Source organism: Nicotiana sylvestris, chromosome 8 (assembly GCF_000393655.2).
Source record: "Nicotiana sylvestris chromosome 8, ASM39365v2, whole genome shotgun sequence".
Lineage (NCBI taxonomy): Eukaryota > Viridiplantae > Streptophyta > Magnoliopsida > Solanales > Solanaceae > Nicotiana > Nicotiana sylvestris.
Genome location: NC_091064.1, coordinates 8,308,823 through 8,327,887, shown reverse-complemented (window position 1 = coordinate 8,327,887; position 19,065 = coordinate 8,308,823). Strand labels below are relative to the sequence as shown.

The window sequence follows — 19,065 nt, the reverse complement described above, 5'->3', positions numbered from 1 at the left end:
CTTTTTTTAAATAAATAAAAAAAGAGTGATGATCTTACTTATTTATTGGAGTTTAGTAAGTAAAATAAAAAATATTATCTTAAAAATATTTATATAATATAAACAAATATAGTGGGTGTGAGAAGTGGGGGTCGGGTAGTTTCGACGGATAAAGGTAGATTCAGAATTTAAATTCTATTAGTTTAATGTTAAGGTTCTTAATATTAAATTTATTATATTTTAAAAATTATGAATTCAGACTTACCATTTGTTATAATTTTAGGAATGGACTTCGTCCATTTGGACTAAACCCATGCCCCTAACCATTCGTACTCTGACCAAATTTTACGTATAAATTTATGTTCCACATAAAAAAAAGAATTAAGTTCAAAAGAACCTGACGCTGCTGCCTAATTTCGACCATAGCCATTTTTAGGATTTCTCTTCTCAATCGCTGATTTTATGAAAATCTGGCACCAACCAGCAGCTATATACTGTGATACTGGAGATGCTTTAATCGAGATGGTCAATCATGGGTTGGCGCATTCTTTCCTTTTCTAATTTTTTCTATTATAAGAAATTACTAATCTGCATCTTTCCTTTGTTTTAGATGCGAAAATGTTTTTCTATTCTATAACCAAGAAAACTTCGAGGAACAATGGCTCAAGGTTCGAACTCGACAGATAACAGTGACTTCCGAGCTTCGAACTCATGGCATGCACCTAATCCATACATTATGTGCTACGCTCTTACCACTAGACCAAAGCCTTGCGAGCATATCAAAATTGCTGCAACATATTGCCACCCATAAATTTCCGTTGCTGAGAGCACCAACCCGACCAACCAAAAGCTTCACTTCCCACCAGATACTTCTAGCCAGCACTGTCCACTGCCCCAAGTAGGGTCTGGGGAGGATAGTATGTACACAGCTTTACCCCTACCCTGGAAGGGTAGAGAGACTATTTTCAATAGACCCTCAGCTAAAGAAAAGATGGAATAAGTACTGATAGCAAGTAATAGCAATACAAGATATTTAGAAAACTAAATCCAAGATAGCAAAAGAGAATATCAAAGAAGTACTGATAGCAAGTAATAACAGTACAATAGTTTAAGCAAGAAACAAAAATTAAAATTGACTCAATATGCCGGGAATAGAATGAGAGGAGAAACAGTCCAAGCAGTTGAGAGTAAAACATTGAGAGTATTTTCATTAATACTGAATATTTCTGCTTTAAAATCTGTCTATATCGAATATTGTTTGCCTTAGACTTGCATCTAAAACAGTAAAGCAAACTTTTTGTACAAAATGTGAGATATCAGATTACACAGGTATACCTACCGACAACTACTCGGTATAAATCAAACCCAAGAAATATAGAGTTTTGATTTTAAAAAAAGTATGATATGAAGACTGAAGAAATTAGGCAACCTTAGAGGCAGTCCAGAAAAGGGAAGGCCAGAAAGCTTGAAGGGAACTCAAACTTCTGCATGCAGCCAAAAGAAATGTACAGTCGAGTTGCATATTACCAGCTGACGCCCAAATCATCAGCAAATATTAACTAATTGTTGAAGCTTGCTTTTCATACTCAGCCCCTTCGTGCAATTAATGACCATTTGTTACCATCTGTTTGTCATTGTCTTCTTTTCTCTGCTGGTAGACTGACTTTCGGCGACTCACTTCATTTCTGAGGGAGTTATAATGTTCAGAAAATTCCTTAACACAAATCAATTACTTCTAAACAAATTGCATTTCAGACTTTATATTGCTAGCATGATATCGCTCTTCAGAGTTATTTGATGGGTTGTATTTCTTGTGTTCTCTCAGTTAATTATTGCAAGATAGACATATAGAAGGAGGAAAGCTAGATGTATCCCAGATTTGAACATAGACAACAAGAGCAGAGGCCATAAGAAATTCATCAACCTAAATAATGCTACAATGCTTGCTACCAACTTTTCTTCTTCCAAAGTAAAACATGCAAGTGAGTAGTTAAGAAAGAAAGCATACATCATTGCAGAAAAGCAGGTATAATACCCAAAAAAAATAGCTGTTTTGCCTCCAGAGCCCTAGCTCAATAATGTTTCAAAGATGTCCTAGACATATTGTAATTCATGCTATACTTTTAAGGTTTAAGCCATAATTAAGCAAATATTGAAAGAACTCATCACTTAGTTCACATTTTCTGTCTCTTTTCTATATATATGGCAAGCCCCAGTTTATGTCCCACATAAAATAAAATTTCCGGTTGACTTCCAAAACACAAAGTCGTTGTATTCGACATTTTTCCATTTTTACATACCCTTCAAAGAAAGCTGCTAGATAATATTATAAAAATAAGGAAAGAAAACGTCCCATCAAAAGAACAGTTTTACCTTGAATCAATACCACATAGAACCAAACAAAATGCTGGATCACAGCGAGAGGGAACACATAAGACACGTCAGGTAAACTATGGATAGAAGAAACAAACCTGATAGACTCTTCGATTGACTTATAACGCAGAACAGCAACAATTTTGCGCTTTCTTTCTCGATTCAAGTCTCCACCACGCTTGATCACGGGCAATTGTTTGATTCCTTTGGCCTCGATTAGCTGCTTTGCAATTGCTAGGTCGGTGTCAGGATAACAAGTTATAAGTCCACATTCTCGCCCACGATAGTTTATCCCTCTTGTGCATATAGACGAAACAAGACAAGTATCTGCCTGTAGACAGGTTAAAGAAACCAATAATACTATTAAAGAGAGAAACAAAGGAGCAAAGATTACATAATGGAAAAGGAGAAAAAGAAAATTAATTGAAAAAGGAACTTGCATACTGAGAACCAAAATAAATTTATTTATGGTGGCATTCAATATATACGTACATCTTTAAGTGCCAAATCCCTGTCGGAAGAATCCCATGAGTTGTTAAACAAACTACGTTTGATGTCACCATATGTTAAAATTCCTTCCAGACAATTTTCAGTAGTAACCACAATAACAAAATTCTGTCGACTATCATGCATGCATTCTAATGCTTCTTTCACAGTTTGGTTTGGAGCGACCTTCAAATAATCATTTGACATAACCTGAGAAACCTGGTCATCGAAGGAAACAGTTTAGAAATTGAAACAGAAGGACCAAGATGAAATGATAGTCCAACAGAAAGAAAAGAAAAGGTAAAAACTCATGATAGGTGAACTTTGCCACATTCCAGAGGTAGAATGAAAAGATCATACCTTAAGATCTTCCAGAATTAGGCCTTCATCAAGAGATTCATGACTGCTTCGACATCCAATTACAGCTAGTTCCAAGTCATTCCTCTCACCTGTGTGGCTCCAAACATTCCCTTCATTCTTCTCATCATCTGGTGAAAGGACAGAGTATCCTTTTGACCCATACTTGGAATCTGATGCCTCCACTTCCTTTGCCTGGATTGTTACAGAAGGCACCCAAATTGCCAGTCCAACAGCACCCTGTTCACATAATTTAAAACGCATGTTAATCGCAGTCATCATTTCAACAAGCACTAAAACTTCACCCAAAATAACATAGGAATAACAAAATGCTGTCAGATCAAAAGAAGATAAATGAAGTCCACTTGACTAGCCGACTAGATAGTCTGGTATAGTAACTACAGTTTAAAGACAACAGCTCCAGTTAGAGATAAAAGCGAGAAAAGATGACAGAAGTGAAGAAGAGCTCTACCTTCTAATCATCTTTCTCCACCTGTTACATGGACTAAGGTGTAAAGTATCCAACACAGGTATGGATCTAAGTGTCGGATTCATAGTCACCTAAAATTAGAATCCAAGGGACATGAAAAATATATACTGTTATTTGGTGTACTACTTACTATTATGTCTAATGCCTAAAAAGAGCTCTTAAAATGAAACTAAAAATATCAGTTGAGAATTTCGTTAGACAATTAATTATACTCTGGCAATGATTTTTTGATAAATTCCAAAAAACTTTCTTTGTTCGATAAGTTACTTCAACAATTTTACACAAATGGTATTAACAGGATTGGCAGTGACAACATTTGCAGGTGATGAAAGGTCAATTGAACATAAGTGGTTTAGTACTAAAAGTCTTTATTTAGAATTAAAGGCCAATTAAACTTTCACTAAAAATTAGGGCACTTGAAGATAATTTACCTATTAACAATTTAGATGAGCATATATGTAATAGTCTATGTAGTATATAGTAAAGCTCCACATTGAATAAGTTCACAATAGTAGTTGTAAAATATGCCTATAGAGCTTTTCTGCCTTTGCCAATTGTCTTCACGCTTTCCATCAATTCTTACTTCTCACCCCCAAAATAAATGAGGCTTCATATCCTATTGAATTATGAATTTACGCTGACCTTCTTTTCTTCATTTTTTGTTAAAATCTTTTTCTGGAGCTAAGTACCTAGACTGACAAACATCCGTCACAGAGAATGCTTCAATTAAGCAAAAGCTATGCAATTACCATATACAAAGGTCTTTTAATAATTAACTGAACAATGCAATTTTTACATTGATACCAACTAGAGCTTGTGAGTCCTTGGGCAGTAAGACTAACCATGAGGGGAAGCAATATTCTATAATCTTTTGTCAACTCAAATAAAAGCAGGACTGAAGTCAAAGGCACTGAACAAACTGACGCCAATGTAGCAGCCATTCCCACCTGCATTGGTTAAATAATGCAATAGAAAGAGTTACTTTCTGAAGTCCAATCATGTCTAGAAAATATTTGGTTGTAAGATGTAAAAGTAGATGATCTGACCAGCGCGTACGCCTGCGGCTGAGCAATAGCAGTAGTCCCTGGAATAGCTGAATTGATTAATTCCCCAGCTGAACCTCCAAATACAGCACCCACAGCAGCACCTATCATTAAACTTGGTGCATACAGGCCACCAACAAGACCAGAACCTTTGCATAAAGCAGTGGCCACAACTTTTGCAGCTGCTAGTTGAGCTAGCAACCAGATTCCAGGTGCAGATGCAGTCTTACCAGTATGTAGAATTTCATCAACATTAGTAAAACCCCAATAGAGAATTCCAGGATATCTAAGAGCTATTATTCCAGCTCCCAAACCACCCAAAGCAGGGCAGACAACATCAGAAAATCCAAACTTTTCCTTGAGGAACTGAAATGCTTTAGAGAACCAGGTGACTAATCGAGTGAAAACCACACTCACTGCTCCACACAGCATCCCCAGTATTAGATATAAAGGAAGCTCTGTTAAGGAAGCCGATTTAGTATTCAGGAAGGAAACTTTGTTGAATAAAGCGGCAATCAAAAGTGAGTTTAATCTATGAAAGCATCAAGAAACATTCCGTCCATATAATAAACCCCCCCCCCCCCCCTTTGGACATCCCAAAACAATATAAAAATTATCTAAGACAGCTATCCCTTTATCCATTCTCTTTTTCCAAATTCATCTCACAAAAAGAATCAACAGACATCTTTACCGTTATAGAACATCTGAAAAACGAAGTTCAGGAAAAAAAAAAGTTTATTTCTGAGCAGCATCTTGCTGATCAATTTGGAGAAAAAATGTATGTTAAATCAAAACAATCCCGAATCACATAGAAGTGTTATTAAGAGCTACATAATCCATGCTTGACAGCAACAGTACAGGAATATGTACCAATCCTAAATGCTAAATAAATTAGAAATCAGAGAATACTCAGCAAAACATGTTTGTCACTACCTTTGTTAGTAAAAGCTAGCATATGAATGATAATCGGTAAGTATGAACAGACAAAAACAGAGAAATTATCATAGGAGAAACGGCACTAAAGGATCAGAGAGCAGGAAAAGGACCTGGAACCATGTATCGCATGTCAAAATTCACTAATTACAAATATTTCCATTCAACGGAGTAAAGCATGAACTGAAACAGGAAAGAGCAGTAAATCAATTGATAAAGGAGTGCATATGCATAGCAACATTGGTAATTGTAGAGTTGCACAGATAACAAAGAGAAAATGAACAGTGTGCAAGCAGCATGAGCTAATGTTTTGCCCACAATAAATTAAACTAGAATCAGATCAAATACCAGCAGCAGATTTCATATCATACGTGGGCACAGTGAAAGCTTGTTTCTCTCCGAGTACAGCATTTGAAACAGTAGACGATATGACAGAAGCCAATATGATCATTGCAGTTGTAAATGGAGGTGAGTTTTCTGCACGAAGTGGTCTTAAAACTGTTTCAATTGCAAAGAAACAGCCAGCCACTGCTGCATTGAAACCTGCAACACAAAAGAATTAAATCTTGAATATTCATCCAACAGTTGATGAACGCTCCTGCAGAAGATGCAGAGAGACAGATCTTTCATTGAATCTGGACAAAATTCAAAAGCAAAAAGTTAAGGCTGTCCTTAAACCTTGTAAAGCTAAACTCCCCTCCATGATGAAGCACACACTCACAAGTGCACTTTTGAAGATAAATACACACATGTACGCATGTGGATGAGATATACACAAACATAATAGGTAAATGCATTTTGATCACAAAATCCCTGTTTTAAACTGCTTCATTTTTAGGAGGAAACCGAGGAAAAAAACTCTTTTAAGAACGAAGAATAAGGTGGGACAGCATACAGCTTTTGTTTCTGATCCTCTTAATGTCCCTTGAATATTTGAGACAAATCATAATCCATAAATTTTATACACAGACTAGAAAACCTTCCAAACATGATAATTTTGCAATACTCATCTATTCATTAAGGCTCTGTAATTAAGCAAGAAAATGATCATCCACAAAAACTTCCAAACATGAAAACTATGCAACAATCATGTATGTGTAACAATTTTGAGATCGAGCAACAAATGTTGTCAAGTACAGATAATTCTCAATGAGAAGCAACATACCTGAAGCAATTCCAGCAGCTGCACCAGCAGCAACAAGAGCTATTCTCCTTTCTCGGTTGTTTTCCATCATCACTGAGCATCCATAGGCACAAGATTTTCCTATATCTACACTAGGGCCTTCAGGACCTAAAGAACAACCAGTTCCCAAAGTCACAGCTGCCTGAATTGCCTTTACAGTAGGGAAAATTCCAGCTAATAAATCCAATCCTTGTCCCGGTGAAGAACTGGATTGTGTTATTTGGTCCAATATTTCAAGCAGACCATGCAGCATGCCCACAATGACTCCACCAAGGACCGGTATAAGAAGTATCCGATGCCAGGTGTCAGCTAGCCTTTGCAAGCGGAGCCAAGCAGCTCCCTCATTAGGAGTACCAGCCCAAGCCCACTCATGTACTACATGTACCTAAAAAGATATCCTCATTGTCATACAATGTCTGGGATGCAATACGTTTCAAACTACTGGTCTATCATCAAAACAGAGTCAGAAATACAGTTTAAGAAAAATATCCAAATTATTCCCCTTTATTTGACATTATTACAAGCCACAATATTATAAAATTGGTCTTCTATATCCCTAGTCCCTAAAAAAACAAAGCAGCTCACGTCGTGAAAAATGTGTCAGCTCGTTGTCTTAAGCCTCTACTTGAAAACTTCAACCCACAGGAAAAATAGATGAACAAACATAAACAAGATAAGTGCTTTGAGATTCAACATGCAGATTTCATGGCACGGCATCTCAGTATCTGCTGTTTTCCTTTCAGTAACAACTATCTGAAGCTAACTTTACAAAATCTCCCCACTCTGTTTTCTTATTTGTAAAAGCTATCAGGAAACAAAAAAGAAAAAAAGATAATCACCAATACCAGAAAAGCGGCAGGACCAAATAAATGACACGTCTATAATTCCTGAAAGAAGTTCAAACAGCAATAAATCATAAAGCTCTCGCTTTTTTCACAGTTGGTGGAACTTAACCTATGAACCAATCAATCAACAATGCCTCGATCACAAACTAGTCAGGATCAGCTACTTGAATCCTCTATATCAATTCCACTCTATTCCAACTCATTTTATTTCATTACCTCCAAATTGTTTGTCTTTTAAGCTAATTTAGGGGTTCTATGAGCTTGAATTCAAAACTAAATCATCCAGTAATACTCCCTTTGTCCCAATATATGTGGCACAATTTCCTTTTTAGATCGCACCACAAAAAAAGATGATGTCTTTCTATATTTAGAAAGAATTTAACTTTAACTTCTCAGTTTTAGACCACAAGTTTCAACATACTTTCTTTCTTTCTTAAACACCATAACAAGTCAAACAACATCACATGAATTGGGAGGGAGGGGTATTAATATCTACATTGCAGTGAAAATTAAAGGAATCCTGATGACTAACCCCACGATTAAAAGCGGCAACACAAAGGCCAATAGCGAGGCCAAGGAGACATCCAACAAGCAGCAATGCCCACTCCGGCGGAGCACTATCACCGAGAATTTCATCAGCGCTGACGTCACCAGAACCGCTAGTAGAAGCAACACCGTGATCCCTATCAGAGCGCTTTAAACTCGACGATCGTCTATTCGAAAATCCTCGATCCAAACGCTTCAATAGATCCGTAATGCCTTTACTACTACCAGTCTTATGCGGTAACTGACCTTCCAAATCTCCGTCCGATACCGATGAATTCGAACGTAACAGGACGTTGTGATCGCCGCTATACTCGGCTCCCGACATCTCTCCACGCGCTTTCATCACAATGTCATTTTCGTAAAATAGAGCATACGAATTGTGTAGATTCGGTAAATGCGTGTTCTAGAAAGTTCGCTGGAGATTCGAGGAGGTTTTAGGAGTATTTGAGGTACCGGAGGCCGGAATCGGAGAGCCGGAGGTGAAAATGTGGTGGAAATCGCCACTTGTTGGCGTCGGTGAAAGCGGAGCTTAGCGGCTAACGACGGAGAGTGGTCCAAGCTCGGACTAAAGATTCATATTTCAACTTTGTTTTATGTGTTTTTAATTAAAAATCTATACTTTCTTAACTTATTAATGCAATGTTATCTTAGCTTTGTTCTTGTAAAGCAAATGTACGTATTTATTGCGTCAATAATAAAAAAATATTGATAACCTATATTTTTTATCATAAAAATAATATTAATATCGTATTTTAATCGAATTAAAATAATTTTGATTAAAAATTTAAACTCAATATTAAATAATGTAACAGCACAAGTTGCTTCGTATTTACATTAAATTGTAATTTCGGCACAAGAAAAAGAGTTATTATACTATTTAAAGAATAATATTTTACTTTCAATTTTAATTTTTTATAAGTTAATAGGTCTTCGTTGTTTCCTCCTTATTATTTTTTTTGCCTTCTTGATACGTTCATTGCCTTCTATCTTTTCAACTTCAATTTTTATTGCACCGACTTTTATAATATCGTGTAACTCTTGTACAATTAAACATCTTTCAATCTGATGTTATTGTATTAAGTTTGAAAAGAAAGATGAAAATCTTAACCATACTTATGACTATTTATAGTAAAATATATTGTTGTTAAAAGAAAGTAGTTTATTTATAGTCTTTCTAAATTCAGCTAATGGGATATAAATTTTAAAGATAATATATTATTTTTGTACGCAATACAATTATAATGATTAGCAAAATTTAAATTATAAGTGAGACAGAAATTTTTTGCACCATACCTTATGCTTCAAATTATAACATTCACAACTAAATTAAACAAAAGAAAAAGAAAATTACTTTGAAAAATAAAAACTACATTTGTAAAAGAAATAAATCTATAACTAAATTGCTTTCAACTACTGTAAATCGTGTTTATAAGCTAAATATTCAATAGTATTTTTTATGATTTATAAATATTTATTAACCTTGCTTGATGGTCTAATAACTATGGAGGGAATTACAAGTGCATACACTTCTTTTTTTTGAAAACCTGAAATACTTTATATAATACTATTAAGGATAAGTACAAGGGGAGAAGGGAGGGGGGGTCCTTGACGGACTATGATCTTGATTAACCTGGAGAGAACTAGTTGCTATCTACTAAGTTAAGACTTGTATGGAATGCAGTAGGGTTGAGTTGGATGATACATCAACATTGGTACTAATAGTAGTTATAATAGTAATGGCTGAAATATCAAAAAGTACAAAATCCTTTAGCGATTCTGGCATTTGCAAAAACGTGGCTGAAAAGTTGACATTGGCTTGGGTTGATGCCTACTTTGCGAGTTCGTGTGCCACTTGGTTGCCTTCACAATAGATGTGTTGGATTGGTGGATTCTCCAACTTTCTCGTCTAGTACCTACAATCAAAGATAATATTAGTGTGAGGATTATATGTATCTGAGTCCAAGAGATCAATGATGTTGGTATTGTCCTTTTCAATCACAAGGTGTGTCCAATTATTTTCCATAGCTAATTGAAATCCATGTTTTAGAGCATGGAGTTCCATGGCATTCGGGGTAGGGCCCATTATGGCCTTACTATAACCAAGAATCCATTATCCTTAAGCGTCTCTGAAGATTCCTCCAATACCACCTATTGAGTATTTATTACGGAAGGAGCCATCAATATTTAGTTTATGTGACGATCCAAAAGGTCATTACTTGTTTTAGAAATAAATTCTATATTCTGAGACCTTAAAATCTCCCTTTTGTTTCACCTCGATTTGCGTGTACAGTCCTGACGTGTATCCGGAAAGCCATTATGTGAAAATCTATAGAAAAAATGGTGAATTTTGCTTTTAAAATGAATTTAGGTTGACTTCGGTCAATATTTTGGGTAAACGGATCCGGACCTGTGATTTGACGGTCGCGGAGGGTCCGTAGGAAAATATGGAACTTGGACGTATGCTCGGAATCAAATTCCGAGGTCCCAAACCCGACAAATGAATTTTTGAAGAAAATTGTTTAACTGAAATTGTAGAGTTTTTGAAAAATTTGAATGTAATTGAATTTGATGGTATCGGGCTCGTATTTTGGTTCCGAGCCCGATACAGGTCTTATATGTGATTTAAGTCGAGCATGTAAAATTTGGTAGGAAACGGACTTGAAATGACGTGAATCGGACCTTCGGTCGTTAAAATTTGAACTTAAGAGTTCATGAGATTTTCTTTGATTTTAATGTTAAATCCGTTATTAAAGGTGTTAATTTGGCGATTTGATCGCACGAGTAAGTCCATATGATATTTTTGAGTTAGTATGCACATTTGGTTTGGAGCCCCCAAGGCTCGGGTGAGTTTCGGATAGGTTTCGGGATGTTTTTACACTTAGAAATGTTGCAGATTCAGAGAAGTTGCAAGTCTCCGAAGCCAGCTCTCGCGGTCCGCGGTGGAACATTCGCGACTGCGATAGGGTCTTCGCGACCGCGTGGGATTTATGCGGTCCGCGATGAGCAAGGCCAAGCTTTCGCGGTCGCGCTCGATTTCTTGCGGTTCGCGGTGGAGCTTCGCGGTCGCGGTCCGCAGAGAGGGTCTGAGAGGAGCATATTTAAATGAGACTTTTCAGTTATTTTTCATTTTTCAAAACCCTAAAATATAAGATATAATTTTTCAAGGCACTTTTTCTTCTCCAAAACACTAGTAAGTGATTTTAAACTCATTTCTTTCACTCCTTAACTTCTTTTTACAAGATTTCATCCTAGAATCTAGGGTTTTCATGGTGGAATTGGGAATTTTGGGTAAAACCTAAGAATATTAAAATTTGGGGATTTAGACCTCAAATTGAGGTCGGATTCCAAAATCAACTATATATCCGGGCTCGGGGGTGAATGGGTAATCGGGTTTTGGTTCGAATTTCGGATTTGGACCAAGCGGGCCCGGGGGTCGATTTTTGACGTTTGGGGGAAAACTTTATAAAACTTATTTTCATGCATTAGATTGATTCATTTAGCATTTATTGATATCGTTAAGTAAATTGTGTCTAGATACAAGCGAATTGGTGGTGGAAATAAGAGGTAAAACGGTAGTTGAGGCTTGAATTGTGTTCGTGGCATCGAGGTAAGTGTTTGGTATAACCTTAGCTTGAGGGATTAGGAGTTGTGTCCTATGTGCTATGTTTTAGTTGTTGAGTACGACGTATAGGCATGGTGACGAGTGTCTATACATTGGTGTCAAGCATGCCCGTGAGTCTTATACTATGATTAAGTGACTCCGTTTGTATTGTTCATGCTTTATGTGATGATTTCTATTGTTGAGCAAGACTTGTGGAAGTAATATTGGTATTTGAACATTGAAGAGCGTTGACTCAAGTTGTAAAATGATTTGTGGAAGTATAATTGGCAATTAAACATTATAGAGCATTGGCTCAAATTGTGAATTGAGTTGTGAAGTAAATGTGAAAAAGAAAAGAGGATTATGATATTGCCTCCCTTGTCGGGATGTTGTTACTTTTGATGTTGTCTCCTTTGCCGGGATGTTATTGTTTTGGTATTGTTTCCCTTGTCGGGATATGATTGTTGTACTATTGTTCCCTTGCCGGGATTTTATTATGATTTTATTGATTTCCTTACCCTTATTGCTTTGTGATTGTTGTTTGGATAAGAAAGAGTGTTAAAGCACGAAGGGTGATGCCGTGCATGATTTTTGTGAGAGAGTGTAAAGCACGAAGGGTGATGCCGTGTATGATATTTGTGAGAGAGTGTTAATGCACGAAGTGTGATGCCGTGCCGCACAATGTACAATTTTGTGCCTTTATATGAGTGATAATGCACGACGGATCATTCCGTGCCATGACTATATGAGGTAAAATCACGAAGGGTGATGTCGTGCCAATTTTATTGATTTTATGGTAAGGATGAGAGTAAAAGTACGAAGGGTGATGCCGTGCACTTGTCTGATATTTTCTGATTCTTGTTGATAATTGAACTTTGGTGTTCCTTATATTTAGCTGTTGTTCTTCTGTTATTATTTGATATTCCCCGCAGCATGTTCCCCCTCCTATCTTTAACTGTACATTGCTGCTTTTACTTTCCGCTGTATATGAATTAACTGTCACACCTCCTTTTTACCACTCCCGAAAGGGTATAAGGGAGTTTTTTCCAATTTAAGTGACAATCGAAACGGAATTATTTTATTTAAAATTCAGAGTCGCCACTTGGGATAATTTATGGTGTCCCAAGTCACCGATTTAAAATCTCGAATCGAGGAAAGTTTGACTCTATTTACGATATGCGAACACAGAAATCTGGGTAAGAAATTCTGTTAACCCGGGAGAAGGTGTTAGGCATTCCCTAGTTCCGTGGTTCTAGCACGGTCGCTTTGATCATGCTTGACTTATTAAATTGTCTAATTACTGGTTTTAGAACCTATGTGCTTTTGCCTTTTTTAATTAAAAAAATTATCTTGAAATGGGTCACGCGTACGTGTACCCATTTATTTGGCGCGTCAAAAATCATGTCACCCGAACGTGTCCACAATTAGTAATGCTTTATTAATATTAAGAAAATTTGGCCTAAGTTGCATGAACGCATACTCCGGTTTTGTTTTTAGAAATCATCGTCATGTCACGCGAACGTGTCCACAACCACGATAGTGTATTAAACGTGCCTAAAGCAAACTACAAACATTCGCCATTTTCACATCTAGGTTATGAAATTAATGCGAGGGCCATGTATAATTAAATTGCGGATGGAGCACCTCAAACTATATGAACTAACCACTTTATTATTAAGAAAGTTTGTTCAAAGTTGCGCCAACGCATACTCCGAATTATTTTTTTAGAATCGCAATCGTGTCACACGAACGTATACACAATCACGATTATTGAAGGATTGATAAAAAATTTATAAAACAGTTAAGCCAAAATTAGGAAAGGATTCGACCAAATGATAAAACTAGAGCTAGGAACTAACTAAACTTGATAAAATATCTGATAAAGGAAAACAAATTTTACAATACCGAACCTCAAGACCAAATGCAGTTACCAACACTTATCATCAATTTTTCAAATTTAACTTTCATGAAATTTTCCTTTTAGATTCTCACTCAACGACAAGGAATAATGAACTTAATGATAAGATTTAACAACTTAGAAAATTATGTGGTAAAAGACAACAGAATCAAAGCAAGAGACATATTAATACAAAGTTTCCTCCTCAATTCAATATTTTGATAACCAACAGTAGTCTACACAATAATTGCATTCTAACAGTGTATAAGAACTAATACGAAATAAAATTGAGAGAGAAGAAAGGAATTGACCTATGTTATCTCGGAAAAACGCAACAATGTTACATGACCGGAGAATGGAACCTCAACCACAGACCGGCGATAATCTCGAAAGGATTCGACCAAATGATAAAACTAGAGCTAGGAACTAACCAAACTTGATAAAATATCTGATAAAGGAAAACAAATTTTACAATACCGAACCTCAAGACCAAATGCAGTTACCAGCACTTATCATCAATTTTTCAAATTTAACTTTCATGAAATTTTCCTTTTAGATTCTCACTCAATGACAAGGAATAATGAATTTAATGATAAGAATTAACAACTTAGAAAATTATGTGGTAAAAGACAACAAAATCAGCAAGAGACATATTAATACAAAGTTTCCTTCTCAATTCAATATTTTGATAACCAATAGTAGTCTACACAAAAATTGCATTCTAATAGTGTATAAGAAATAATACGAAACAAAATTGAGAGAGAAGAAGGAATTGACCTCTGTTATCTCGGAAAAAACGCGACTATGCTACGTGACCGGAGAACGAAACCTCAACCACAGACCGGCGATAATCTCGAACGGAACATTTTTCTGATATACTACAAACCAGCAAACAGCCCAAAATAAACTCGACTCACTCAAACTCTATATTCGAAATCCCAATCCCAAATCGGAACTAATGAAGCAGATGTTACTTATATTTTTTTCAATTGATAATTTAGAGTTAAAAATCAGTGGAAGGTGAAAAATGAAGAACAGTTCCTAAAGGAAACTCTGATTTTGGTTCCTCTAGTTCTGTCCTCTCCGTTGTTAAGCCAAGGATGAAGCCAATATTCAATTCCCCTTTCCCTTTTCGCCCTTGTCTATTCCCTCCACTTCTCTATCTGTATCTATGTGTATGTGCTGAAGAGTCTCGTCAGGGTGAGGCTGCTGGATTTGGCGATTTGGGTGTGTTGCTGAAATGAGGCTATGGAGTTTTGGCGGAGATGGGGTGGGGCTATGGAGGAGTGGCATTGGGTTTCTAGGGTTTTTTGTGTCCAAGCACTGAAGAAGGTGAAGCTGGGGTTGGTCGTCTGGTTCGAGAAAGAGCGGTTTCGTTGGAGTCTCTGAAGAGAGGGGAAATGAGAAAGACGATGAGGGGGGGGGGGGGTATCTGTTCAGCCGCAGCTTTTTGGCGTTTTGTCAGATTTTTCTTGTGGCCTTTTGTGTGTATTTTTACTGATCGTCCTTAGGCATTTTAGGTTAGCTTCTTTTTATTGGTTTAGGGTTTAAGGGTTATTGTTGCGGCCAAACACACACACAAGTATACACGATCGTCAAGTAATAAAGTGACTAAAAGTCGGATGACGAACCCACAAGGACTTGTGATTAACTATTAACTAAATTAAACTATCCTAATTATCTAAACAAGAATTAAACCTAGAAATATTCGATTCTAAAATAATTAAATAAAGAAATATAAATAATGAACTTTAAACAAACAGAAAGAGCAGATTTTTATGATATTAATGTAATGAAAACGATCTAGGGTTATGGGTTATCTAACATTCCTATTGTATTCTTCAATTGAATTGACTAATTAATTTATCTAGTTTATTGGTTGATAGGGTTAATATTGCTCATAAGAATCTGTCGAGTTCTTACTCACCTATTCAAGCCAACCTAACGCCTATATGTCTATGGAGTTAGAATCAACAAGAACACATTTATAATTCCTGTAAATCAACCAAGCAAGGCAAATAGGTATATGTCTATCCTAACCGCGAATCCGTTCCCCGATGCTCAGGTTCAAGAACTTGCTCTACTCAATCCTATATGCAATCTAGAATTCCCAATTTCGAGTTCAACTCTAGATTCGTAGATAGTATTCAATTTGTGATCAAACAATCAAATAATTAAGTGCATGATTGAATAAATAAACCAATATGATAAACTAAGAAATCAAAATCACTATTCGAATAACAGTAGTCATGAAAGAACCACAATTCTAGAACGTGAAGTTTATCTCCACATAGACATGGTAGTCAAACAACAAATCATACAAAGAAACATAAAAATTACAAAGTATGGTAGAAGAAAAGATGGAACTTGATGAATTCCGGCCTTCACGACGGCTCTATACTTGTGTTTTCCTCTCAAAAACGTCCTCTTCCACCAAAATAGGTTTAGGACCCTTTTTATACAAATTAAAATCATGTAAGGCCAAAATAACCTTGTCCCGGACGAAATAAGATAAACCCAACACAGCGTTCAGGCCGTGGCACTGGAAGCAGTACGTTTTTTTTTGTTTGACGTTGCTTTGTCAAATTTGCTTTCAATTGTAACTTCCTCTTTTTTGAATTGTAAAATTCCTTGGTTGTCTCCTTTGGGGGGACAAAACCCAAAGGGTGTCCTCCTTAGTTTTTATTATTTTAGTTTTCTTTCTTTTTCTTCCGCATTTTCAAGATTAGAAATGATAATATTCGGGAGAAAGTGCTCGTGGCTCCCATTGATGATAAGATGCGGGAAGTGCGGCTCAGATAGTTCGGGCATGTAATGAGGAGAAGCCCAAATGCTTCAGTAAGGAGGTGTGAGCGGCTGGTTGTGGAGGGCACGAGAAAAGGTAGAGGGATTCCTAAGAAGTATTGGGGAGAAGTGATCAGGTAGGATATGACGAAACTTCAGATTTTCGAGGACATGACACTTGATAGGAAGTTGTGGAGGTCGAGTATTACGGTTGTAGGGCAGTTGAGTCTCGCGTTACTTTGTACCGTTGTGAGCCTAGTCTGGTAAAGTTTTAGTCTAAAATAACTAGGAGCATTGCCATGTCTTAATACTTTCTCTTTTCGTTGCAAGATCTATTTATTAGCCATCATTTCTGCCTTGTATTTTTCTTCTGCAATTTATGTTCCTATTTTTTCTATGATCTCTGTGGTGAAACTAATATTCTCTCCTTTTGTTTTTCTTATTATCTTGAGCCGAGGGCCTTTTAGAAATAGCCTCTCTATGCCTTCGGGGTAGGGGGTAAGGTCTGCGTACAAACTACCCTCCCAGACCCCACTTGTGGGATTTTACTGGGTTGTTGTTGTTGTTGTCTATGGAGTTAGAATCAACAAGAACGCATTTATAATTCCTGTAAATCAACCAAGCAAGGCAATTAGGTATATGTCTATCCTAACCGCGAATCTGTTCCCCGATGCTAAGGTTCAAGAACTTGCTCTACTCAATCCTATATGCAATCTAGAATTCCCACTTTCGAGTTCAGCTCTAGATTCGTAGATAGTATTCAATTGGTGGTCAAACAATCAAATAATTAAGTGCAGGATTGAATAAATAAACCAATATGATAAACTAAGAAATCAAAATCACTATTCGAATAACAGTAGTCATGAAAGAACCACAACCTTAGAACGTGAAGTTTAGCTCCACATAGACATGACAGCCAAACAACAAAACATACAAAGAAACATAAAAATTACAAAGTTTGGTAGAAAATAAAAATGGAACTTCATGAATTTCGGCCTTCACGGCGGCTATATGCTTGTGTTTTCCTCTCAAAAACGTCCTCCTCCACCAAAATAGGTTTAGGAACCTTTTTATACAAATTGGAATCGTGTAAAACCAAAATAACCTTGTCCCGGACGAAATAAGAAAACCCCCGCAACACGGCCATGGTGCTGGAAGCAGAACGTTTTTTTTTTGACGTTGCTTTGTCAAATTTGCTTTCAATTGTAACTTCCTCTTTTTTGAATTGTAAAATTCCTTGGTTGTCTCCACTTGGGGGACAAAACCCAAAGGGTGTCCCCTCTATTTTTTATTATTTTAATTTTCTTTTTTTTTCTTCCGCGTTTTATCCAATTTTTCTTCAAATCTCTTCATCTTCATATCGCTTTATTCCTACACAATTAAAATATAATATTAAACACAAAATAATATAACTAATACTCAAAACACGATTAAAAGTACTAGAATATGAGGCAACAATAGGTAAATATATGCATTTTTGGCCGAACATCAGTTATATTTAGGTTAAGGGGTATGAGCCTAAGAATTATGGGCTAGGTCCAAAAATTAGACTTAAAAATGGGATGTTTGAGCCCAAATTTTATTCTTTCATCGTAAACAAGACTAAAAATACGACCTTATTTACCAATTAATCCTACTTAAGTAAAATAGCTATTAAAATAAGACTGACCGTTAAAACAAAACTATTTTTGATATTTTTCAAGATTAAAAATGACTACAAAATATTAATGAAACTATTTTTTTGTAATTTTTATTTTCTTGTAATAAAATAAAGTAAAAAAGTCAAAATTAGTTGAAATAGCGATATTAGGCCTAAATTAAATATTTACGTGCTAAAATACGAAAAATCTTGGGGAGGGTCAAAAATCACATGTCTACATTAACTGCACAGGCTTATTTGGTAGTCCAGTCCTAGCCTTGTCACTACTTCGTCGAGGTTAGGCTAGACACTTACCAGCACATCGGGTCGGTTGTGCTGATACTACACTCTACACTGTTTGCAGATCCCGATGCAATAGCTTTTGGACCGCAGTGAGAGTGTTGTCTTCAGTCCATTCAGGCGACCCGAGGTAGTCCTGCAGGCGTCCGTAGGCCCTGGCGTCTCCTTCTATCCTTTCATCCTGTTTCATTTATGTATTTCAGAGACAACGTTATATTTATCTTTCGGACCCCTATTTGTAGTACTCCTAGATAGTCTGTGAAATTATGACACCAGTTCTGGGTAGTTTATGCTTAAGGATTTGTATTGGTGATATTTAAATAGTTATACTTTGTTCTTCCGCATATTAAATTCTACTGTTTATATGATGTTGGTTCATAATTTTTAAAGGATTAAAACGGGAAAAAGGGTAAATAATTCAAATGGTTGGCTTGCCTAGCTTTCACTAGTAGGCGCCATCACGACTCCCGAGAGTGGAAAATTTGGGTCGTGACAGTTTAACATGATTAGCATGAGGGGGATGCTAGCGAGAAATGGAATGCGATCTATTAGGGGTGTTGATTGCACAGTGCTTGTATTCTAGGGCTCGTGCGTAGACGAGATGACTGG

At 36.4% G+C, this 19,065-nt stretch overlaps 1 protein-coding gene across 1 annotated transcript; it reads right to left on the bottom strand.

Moving 5' to 3' along the window:
* Positions 1-1,160: 1,160 nt before the first annotated feature.
* LOC104235832 (chloride channel protein CLC-f-like) lies at positions 1,161-8,821 on the bottom strand. Its single transcript, XM_009789661.2, has 9 exons — positions 8,222-8,821; positions 6,827-7,229; positions 6,010-6,204; positions 4,732-5,186; positions 4,528-4,632; positions 3,199-3,435; positions 2,845-3,057; positions 2,451-2,683; positions 1,161-1,664 (listed from the first exon to the last, which is right to left on the bottom strand). The coding sequence occupies exons 1-9, from the start codon at positions 8,576-8,578 to the stop codon at positions 1,583-1,585; spliced, it is 2,280 nt and encodes a 759-aa protein (XP_009787963.1). The 5' UTR covers positions 8,579-8,821; the 3' UTR covers positions 1,161-1,582.
* Between the last annotated feature and the right edge of the window lie 10,244 nt (positions 8,822-19,065).